This window comes from Ornithodoros turicata, chromosome 2 (assembly GCF_037126465.1).
Source record: "Ornithodoros turicata isolate Travis chromosome 2, ASM3712646v1, whole genome shotgun sequence".
NCBI lineage: Eukaryota > Metazoa > Arthropoda > Arachnida > Ixodida > Argasidae > Ornithodoros > Ornithodoros turicata.
In genome coordinates this window covers 57,621,230-57,631,459 of record NC_088202.1, presented here as the reverse complement: position 1 = coordinate 57,631,459, position 10,230 = coordinate 57,621,230, and the positions used below count along the sequence as shown (strand labels likewise).

Below are 10,230 nucleotides of genomic sequence, written 5' to 3'. Positions count from 1 at the left end.
AAGATGTCGACTCTTGACTGTACTCCCCTTGTCATTCACCCAGGCTGAAATACATCAAGCTATTCCCGAAGCTACAACCTACATGATCAAGAAGAGCCAAAGGCTCCGGGAAAACGGCGGAGTATGGGCAACGCCTGATCAATACTCTGGCAGGAATGTTATCGACCCCGAGAATGTGAAGTTGGCCCTCGAGTATTACCTGAACGATGAATTGGACTGTACAATTCAGAGCCCAAGGCCTCGAGATGTTGTGAAAATTCGGGGAGCAGATGCCGATAACTTAGTGGCAACGCGCTATATGTCACGAACAATTCGGGAGACATACCACAAGTTTCGGGAGGCGCATCCCGAAGTCAAAATGAGCCTGACTAAGTTCTATTCCCTTCGTCCGTCACATGTCTCTATGAGCCCCTATAGGGAAGAGTGCGTTTGCACTTACTGTGCCAAATACGACTTATGTCTGAATGCACTGAATCTTGTCTCGGACAAGTGTTTTACGCTTGAGGACCTCAAATCATTGTGCTTGTGCCCAACGCAAACAAGAGAGTGCAAACTGGGTAGGTGCACATCGTGTCCAGGTGAGAGTGCATTGACGGCGGAATCTTTGGAGATGTGCGCCGATGCCGAGGAGGTCGAGGTCGTCATATGGGAATCAAGCACACTTCAGAAGTTAGTCCTCAACATTGATCAATTTATCCATCTTCTGAGAAAGTGGCTAGCCCGCTACGTAACTCATGACTACGTGCGCAACATTCAACGGAATGCGATACGTAGTGAGAAGACATTCTCAGATACTAAAAGGGCTGTCCTCCACTTTGACTATGCGGAAAATTGGACGGTCGTTCTTCCTTCTGCAATACAGGGTTACCATTGGAAGAAAGACCAAATAGCAGTATTCACTTGCGTGGTGAACCATTTGTCCGGTTCCCGATGCTACGCCGTTGTGTCGGACGACATGCGTCATGACACGGCGCTAACGCTTCTGGCCATCAGAACTATTGATGAACACATGGATGAAGTCTGTCCTTTGTACGGTGTATGTACGTATGTGTCAGATGGGGCTGCAGTACACTTTAAAAATAGATACCAGTTTCACGAGCTGCAGAGAAGCCCCCATGTCATCAAATGGCTGTTCAGCGCGCCAGGCCACGGGAAGAATGCCTGCGACGGGGTCGGCGAAGTGGTCAAGCATCATGCTTCTCTGCACAATCTCCGTTCGCCCCCAGGAGAAGCCATTCAGACTGCAGAAGATCTTGTGCGAAAACTAACGCCCAGGTTACCGAACGTTACGCTGCTGCATGTGCCACGTGAGGATGCCGAAGCGTTCAGAGAAGCGAAAAAGGAGAGCGAGTGGTCCGCTGTGCGTCCTGTTCCCAGACTGCGATCTTCATACACCTGGGCAAGAGTTGGTGGTGTCGTGCATTGCGAACAGCTCTAATTGCGGCAGTCTTTTGGGACAGATTCAATAAAAAAAACATTCAGTGCCGCCTAGGACTGGTGTTTATTGTAAGCGGTTGGTGCTGGGGCTTCCACTGTAAGAGTGCAACAATAAATATATGTTTCCAGTTACTATCCTTGATCGATCCTTGGGTGCACGTTAACCAATCTTATCAGCCCGTAATGTCATACCATTCAGCAAGAAGAAGAAAAGAGCACCATTGTGAATACCATTCTCCGGCACTTAGAATTAAAAGCGACCAGGGTGCGGAAAAAGAATTTGCGCGCCCTGAAGAAATAAAATAAGCAGAAATTTTATTTTATAATATCAAAGAGCGATGTCCAAGGCATGTCTCCACAAAATATAAATAAAATTGAAGATGGCCTTTTTGAGAAAAACGGTCCTGAAAACAGCTATTTTCTGGCACCCTTTCGCGATTACTGCGTCACTGTGGACGGATGTCTGAAGGTATGATAACGCGCTATATACTAAACGAAATAGTAAAAAAAGCCCTTTCATCTCATATAAGTTTCGTCATATTCGGAAATTACGGGATCACGTAAGAAATTGGCAAAGTTGCGCTACGGACGTCCTCGGAGGCGTTTTCGCGAGTTTTTTTCGAAATGTTTTCAGGATTTGCCACCGAATTTAACTGTCTTAAGCAAATCTTCACCACCCATTCTGCCAGTGAAAAAAATTGCTTTCAGAAGAAAGCAGCCGTTCGGAGGATCCAGCGCGCTAAATTTGGAAAAGCTGGAACTCCCCAAATCGCGCTCATTTACTTGGAGCCTCGCCGACCGAGAACGAAATATCGCAGAGACCTGCGACTAGGCTTGTTTTGTTTCTTTTTGGATGAGGCATAACATATATTTTTTCTTTAAGAAAATAAAAATGTCACCGGCGCCCCTTGGTCGAATATAAATGAAACTACCCAGCAATTGCTCACTCGCGAGGAGCTCGGAGATCGTAAGCCCACCCACCTCTTGCGCCGCATGCGCCAACTCCTGGGAGATACTTCCGCTGATGATGTCATACTACGTGAGCTCTTCCTACAGCGCCTACCCCACCATGTCAGACTCATATTGGCTGCTGCCGAACTCACATCTCTCGATGAACTAGCCAAAACGGCCGACCGTATTATGTACCTGCAGGGCCTTCCCGTTCTTGCTGCGTCGAGCCAGACCTCGCAGTCAAGTTATCCCACCGGGCTGTCATACGATGCTGCCCCTTTCTCTCTACCAGATCCCACTATGGCGACCTTGACTTCCACTGTCCAGCATTTGCAAGCCGCAGTTCAGGAGCTTCGCGTCGAAGTCGCTGCTATCTCCCATCCACCCAGAGCTTATTCTCCTAGGCGTTCGTATCGCCGCCACCGATCTCCATCCCGCCGATACCACAGCTCTCCTTCTCCTGCCAATGGGTACTGCTGGTACCATGACACCTTTGGAGTCGCTGCCCGCAACTGCAAACCGCCGTGCTCATGGCAGGGAAACGGAAGTCCCAACCATTAACGGCTGGAATGGTTGGGGACCGCGACAGCCACTTGTTCTACATCACGGATCGCGAGACTGGCAGACGGTTCCTCGTCGACACCGGCGCCGACGTTAGTATTATTCCTCCGACCCGTCACGGTAAGATGCGCCATTCCCCGGAGTATACGCTACAAGCCGTTAATCAGTCGAAAATTGGCACATATGGGCACCGATCGCTCACCTTAAACATAGGTCTTCGCCGCATTTTCCGCTGGCTCTTCGTCGTCGCCGACCTTCCCTACGCGATCATCGGCGCCGACTTCTTGAACCACTTCGACCTACTGGTGGATATTCGTCGCAGTCGTCTGGTGGACAACACCACACTGCTTGAGGTCCGCGGTTTTCCGTCTGCTATCCGCGCCCTCAGTCCTACGCTCCGCCTGCCCGACCCCAGCCCTTTCGCAGACATCGTCAGTGACTTTCCTGCCATCTTACGCCCTCCAGCAGCAGACGCTCCTATCTCACCTATCTCATGCGGTTTGGCTTTCGTGGTTTAATAAAGTTTCGCTGGATCTTGACTTAAACAATCTACCTCGCTAACGGCTTTGGAGTAAAGGCATTCGGACGTAAAGTGAGTGGGCAAATTCATGTCCTTCTCGAGCCGCAGTAACCTGAATATGCGCTGGATAAGCAGCCCTTTTAGCATGTCTCTCAGCTAATATAGTTACACTAACACGAGTACGCTCCGGTGGATTTGTAAATCCATATTAACCTTCCTGATTGAGGTTGAACAACGTTGCGTTATAACTTTGCAAATTTTAGGTGCAATGTAGATAACTAAATTCCCTGAATCTAAAGTTTGACAACAGCACGTGTTCTATATTAAAACTTCCCTGAAGATAACCACCTCTCACCGCCTAATTTTCACAGAGATAGATTTTTAACGAGACTTTTTATTTGTTACCTTACGTGTAACACTCTGTACATGTAGATGAAAATGCTGGTTGTTAAGCAGCCGGAAGAAAGCGAAATTTTATGATATGTCTGTGTTTATGTGCTATGTGAATGATGTAAAATGATGATCACTAGAGTGCGGAAAAATATGCACTAAAAACTCTCGAAATATGCATGCAACTATGCACTAAAATTCTTCTAAATATGTAGTCATAATCCTTAATGTATGCAATATTTTTCGTTGTTATTGGTACGAAAGCAATCCACAAAGTCTATTTTTAAAAGGGCGAGTATTTTATTAGAGATAACACGGTAAAATAAAGTCGCCTTCGTTCTCTAGCACACAACAAAAAATACTTGCGCCACATATACAGGGTGCTTTTTTATTAGGTGCAGAACTTTTATTTAAAATATTAGCAGAGCGAAATAGATGCCGTTTTAGCAAGTGTGTTATACGGCCATGCGAGCATCTGGTAGGACAGCGTATGCAACTACTGGACGACTACTTAGCTAAAATTCAAAAACTAATGCGAGATAGCAGAATTGGAGCCAGTCATTATTCAAATTAACAGTCCTTATTAAACGCCCTGTGAAGCGAACGTACAATTGAAATATCAAATGTCATATTTCGGTATGGAAGTGAGCCGAAACTACAACTACGCGTTTTCGAGCGCAGAAACGAAGTGACCTTCACATTATCTGGACTGAAGAGCGGTCTCAGATTAGCGCCTACTCCAATCAGCTCCATCGCTCCAAAGCACGGGGCCCTCTCACGTGGATTGTCTGTCGCTCTTTCTGCGCTCGAATTGTGCGTAGTTGTTGTTTCGGCTCGTTTGCATAGCGAAATTTGGCAATTTATATCTCGAAATACGTTCGCTTCTCAGGTTGTTTAATAAGGACGATGGATTTGAATAATGACAGGCTCCAATACTGCTATCCCGCAATTCCCAGGAAACATCTAATTAATAAGTTAATGAATGAATTTTAGCTAATTAGTCGTCCAGCAGTTGCATACGCTGTCCTACAGGATGTCTGCCTGGCCGGAATAACCCACAAGCTGAAACGGCATTTTGCAACGGTGCTATTTTGCTCTGCTATTTTTTTCTTGTGAAAATTCTGTAACGAGTAAAAGCACCCTGTTTAAATCGTCTTCCTTCAGAGTGTTGCCCAAGCTCGGGCTTATATTTCTTCATGAGACTGCCTCTCCATGTTTCAATAACAGGGCGGTGCTTTGTGATCGTTATGCGTGCACTACCTCTTGCACTCATTACTAGTAAGTGCTTGTATCTACTTCCTGCGTGCATTCTGATAGCAGACATTCCATAACATATTCATCTCTTCCCAGAACAATATTCCGGAAACCCATCAAGAGAGGTGAGGCTAAGGTAACCATTAGGGAAAGTCCTGATTAGATGTACGCCCCTTTCTGAGATATACGTCAGACCAATAGCTTTGAGGAGCCCCGATACAGCTTTCCCATTAGCAGCCATAGAGATCATATTGTTGACTCTCTATTGCAGAATGGACGGGGAGCAGTACACGTTTATTATGAGAGAGGAAAGGTTAGTCTATAGGCTCGCTAGACATAATGGAGAGCAAGAAAAGAATGAGAGAACGAGAAAGCAAGCGAAAGAAAAGAAGCACGATGGATCAGTTGCTATACTTGAACACCCCCCGTGTTCGTACTTGTCCTCTTGCGTTTCTTTCCATCATGTCAAGCCTAAACCAATATGCTCTTCATCTTCTTGCACGGTGAATCAGTCGGTGTACGAGCAATTGCCACTAAAGTCGTTGGTTACAGTTCCCTCACTGTTCATTTCCCCTATCGACCAGCGGTATGGCTGAGTGGATAAAAGCATCATCTCGTTGGTGGTGGTACCTAGGTAGTGGGTTTGTCTGCGGTTTTCCCGCGGACTCTGGAGCCCGTTCTTAAATGTGTCGTTATCCCATAACGCGCGTGAAATGCACCACTTCGACCCGTGATTAGCCACCAGCTCTTGCGCGAGCCCAGCAAAGCGGCTTTGGATAGCGCAAACTTTAAATATAACGATAACGATCGCGATGTGAAAATTCAAGATCGGGACCTAGTACACGTCTGTACGGCGGTCATAACACGGAATAAAGCAAAAACTACTTCTCATACCAGTGTTCACAGTCTGCTAAGAAGTTCCGTGCCAGTGATGCACTCTACGTCCGGAAACGCTTATGTACCGCATGGACAAGAGGCGCTTATTTTTTTAAGTGTACCTCTTGGTTATTAAGGTACTGGGGACCCAAAGAAATAAGGATGTATGGCGCACCGTTGGTGCATGAGATACACAGGCGACACGATGCACATTTGCCACGTGGAGCAGGAAGCTATTTACGTACGAACGAGCAAGACCAGACAAACTGTAACATGGCCAACTTTCTGCACCATTTCGAACCAACGTCTTATGACCAACTTCAAGACGGTGCCGTCTCCGCGTTTACACGGAAAAATCCAAAGTTTTCGGTCGGCAAAGTTGGTCACAGTTGCTGTTGGCGCGTGTGAACACACCCTATGATTTGCTTCTCAGGTCTCATACGCCTGTGTGATATCGAGCTTCGAACGTGACGTGGGAAAGGCCATCCTGCAACAACTTTCGGATGATATCAATGTCAACGGCGATTACTGTTCCGTGGCGAGGCACCGAGTTTCCTGTCGCATGCGCCTCAAGTGAGGCCATCCTGCAACAACTTTCGGATGATATTGATGTCAACGGCGATTATTGTTTCATGGCGAGGCACCGAGTTTCCTGTCGCATGCGCCTCAAGTGAACGGAAGTTGGAACTATACTGGATACTAAAGTGTTAGTGAAACAAGAAACCACCTTCTCAAATATATAGTTAGTTTTAATTCAAGTTTTAAGTTATGACAGGTCCGACAGTCATCAGGCCTTCCGCGCATGGGAAACTAAACCGAAGCATTATTTCGTTCGCACTTACCAACTCGACACGAATTATAAAACGTGTAAAACGAATTAAGTGGCACGCAAAGTGGGTATATACGGTACGGAATAACTAAAGGTATGAGGTACAAGCCGCAGCCGTAGCCGTACATCGCGCGGTACCTGTTGTGCACTACACGAATCCGCAGCTCCCTCGTTGCGGAACGGTTGTGTACCCGCTGTGCACGGTCTTCGCTCCCGTGTAACGGTTGCGTACCTCATCGCACGTACGCCCGTTTCTTTAGTGACGAACGCAAAATGTACACGATGGGCATCAGATTCACAGTGTAAAGGCCAAGCTCCATGGAGCGAATGTACAGCGAAAAAGCTGCGTACTTCGCTCACTGTCGGACGCCCTGCGGGTAGTTTCATTTATAATCGAACGATGCCCGCCGGTCACATTTTTTATTTCTCTCGAAAAAAATATATGTTATCCCACCCACAAAGAGATGCAAAAGGTGCCTGACCGCAGGTCTCTGCGATATTTTCTTCTCCGTCCACGGCGCTTCGAAGCAACCGGCGCGATTTCGCGGCTTAAATTTTTTCGAACTTTGTGACCTTGTATCTGTTGAACGGGATGTCCCATTTGAAGGAATTTTTTTTTTCTGACAGAAGGGATGGTACATGTTCCACCGTTGGCTGTTAAATTTATATGGTCAAGAGAAAAGTATACGAAAAAAAATCCCGAAAACGCAACAGAGAACCTTTTTACCGCACGTTTGGAAGGTCGTGGCCGAGGCCCTGGATCTCCGACTGTGATGTTCTTTGCATGAGCAGAAAGCATGAGCTCTTTCGTTTGACGTTAAATACATTGCTTTATCTTCAGCCATTATCTCGTAACAATGCCGTGAACACGGAAGTGTAGGGGAAAATCCTCATTTTCGCGGCAGTTTTTACCCAAAAAGGACATCTTCAAATATTCCGATATTTTGTACTAACATAGCTGAGACATAGCTCTTGGAGCATATGCAATAAAATGTTTGCTTATTTTCGTCCCACCGGGCGCGCAATTTTTTTTTCCGCACCCCTATTGAGCAGCGCACGCAGACGTCAAACACACGTACAAAGAGTGGACTTCTACCCCACTCCCTGTCTCTTTTTTTTATTTACGTGAGGTTGCCGTCATGCCGAAGGCCGACTATAGTAATATGCACAGATCACTGTGATGTCCACAGACAAGCAAAAGTTCGTTGCTTAGGCTTTCCCACCCGGTTAATCCCTTCAAGGTTACGTGCTTGAAGGAAATCGGACGTGGGAACATGGGGATCCGGAAAAAATGTTCCCGGAAAAAATGTTCCCGGAAGAAATGTCCCCTGGAAAAAATGTCCCCCGGAAAAAATGTCCCCTCGAGAAACATCCACTTTTGGTACGCGTGGAATTTTTGCGAAATCCCCGGTTGCGATATTGCAGGTCTTGAAGTCCTCAGGCTAAAAATAAATACTAAAATTCCTAACCACTTACTAAGTGTTTTTACTTGGAAAGCTCGACCTACTCTCACTTACGATTTCTAGTAGCGAATACACTGCAATCAAATGTCACGTTCGTTGATACAACGTGCACACTTGGCTGGGATATTCTTATTTTGTTTCTTTCTTCTTATACTAAGAAGTATATCCTGCGTGACGTCGTACTGACTGATGTGCAATCAGAACGCCGGGATTTTGAGACTAGATTTTAGGCCTGATGACACAGCTATCCTTTCAGGTTTGAGGGAATTAATGTCTCCCTAGTATTTTTCTTCATCAACATCAACATAAGAGCGGGACGTACTTTTTTCTGTACCAGCTCGCGTGGAGTAGCGGTTTGGATGATCGCCTTTCACGTCGAGACTGGGAGGTGACACGGGTTCGAATCCTGTCACCAGGTGTGCTCTCTGAGGTTTTCCCTGGGTTTTCCGTCATACTTTCCTGACTAATATCGGCACACTTAGCCCTGAAGTCGGCCCAGGACGCATACTAACCCCCTGTCACCCTCCTTCCTGCTGTCCTCTGTCCACGCCTGTACACCGCGTACAGCAACAGTTGCTTCGCGGCGCTAACGCGGAAAAACATTTTCTCTGTTAATTAGCACAAATGTGAAGTGTCACACAAAGTTGTACGCCGTCCAGTTTCAACAAATCAGGAGAGAAGATGTCATTCGGAATGGCCAGGAGCATGTCAAGTTCTGTTTTAGAAGAGCGCAGATCGACGTGCAGGGTGATGTGTAAAAAGGAAAATAAAATGCGGGGGGACAACAAAATTGACAGGCAAAAATGTATTTCAATATGTCTAGCGGTGTCACATCTCCGGAGCCCCATGACTGTACAGGCCGCTTTGTTGCAAGACACAACGAAGTAAATTCACCAAAACTGACCCACAGCGACTCCCTAGGCAAAGAAATGCTATGTGTGAGTAGTCAGTTTAAAATGGAATTTAATACGAATAAATTAAGCGACTCGTTGCATAACCGTAATTGGATACATATACAACATATATTGGAATACAAACATGTACGGTACATGTATGCCTAAGTATAGCGCTTACTCTTTTTTTCCCTACATGTGCCGGCGGGGGGGGGGGGGGGTATATGTTTATTCACACAAAAAGGAGATGCCGGCCTTACATGTGCAGCTTCGGGACTATTCAGATATATTCGTTTTAGTAGAAGCATCAATTCGATTTGGAACTCGAACATTGAATTCCATATTTGATTCGGAAATGGAATAGCATATGGGTAGTTTCATTTATAATCGACCAAGGGGCGCCGGTGACATTTTTATTTTCTTAAAGAAAAAATATATGTTATGCCTAATCCAAAAAGAAACAAAACAAGCCTAGTCGCAGGTCTCTGCGATATTTCGTTCTCGGTCGGCGAGGCTCCAAGTAAATGAGCGTGATTTGGGCAGTTCCAGCTTTTCCAAATTTAGCGCGCTGGATCCTCCGAACGGCTGCTTTCTTCTGAAAGCAATTTTTTTCACTGGCAGAATTGGTGGTGAAGATTTGCTGAAGACAATTAAATTCGGTGGCAAATCCTGAAAACATTTCGAAAAAAAATCGCGAAAACGCCTCCGAGGACGTCCGTAGCGCAACTTTGCCAATTTCTTACGTGATCCCGTAATTTCCGAATATGACGAAACTTATATGAGATGAAAGGGCTTTTTGTACTCTTTCGTTTAGTACATAGTGTGTTATCATACCTTCAGACATCCGTCCACAGTGACGCAGTAATCGCGAAAGGGTGCCAGAAAATCGCTGTTTTCAGGACCGTTTTTCTCAAAAAGGCCATCTTCAATTTTATTTATATTTTGTGGAGACATGCCTTGGACATCGCTCTTTGATATTATAAAATAAAATTTCTGCTTATTTTATTTCTTCAGGGCGCGCAAATTATTTTCCCGCGCCTTGGTCGCGTTTAGATT

The 10,230-nt window shown here is 45.9% G+C and overlaps 1 protein-coding gene across 1 annotated transcript; it reads left to right on the top strand.

Annotated features, from left to right (window-relative positions):
* Positions 1-2,430: 2,430 nt before the first annotated feature.
* Positions 2,431-2,949, top strand: LOC135384680 (uncharacterized). The gene has a single exon (XM_064613870.1). It carries the CDS (start codon positions 2,431-2,433, stop codon positions 2,947-2,949), a length of 519 nt encoding a protein of 172 aa, XP_064469940.1.
* The last annotated feature ends 7,281 nt before the right edge of the window (positions 2,950-10,230 follow it).

Excerpts from the sequence above, each read along its gene's own strand:
- LOC135384680 (XM_064613870.1), top strand. The coding sequence starts at position 2,431 with ATGCGCCAACTCCTGGGAGATACTTCCGCTGATGATGTCATACTACGT.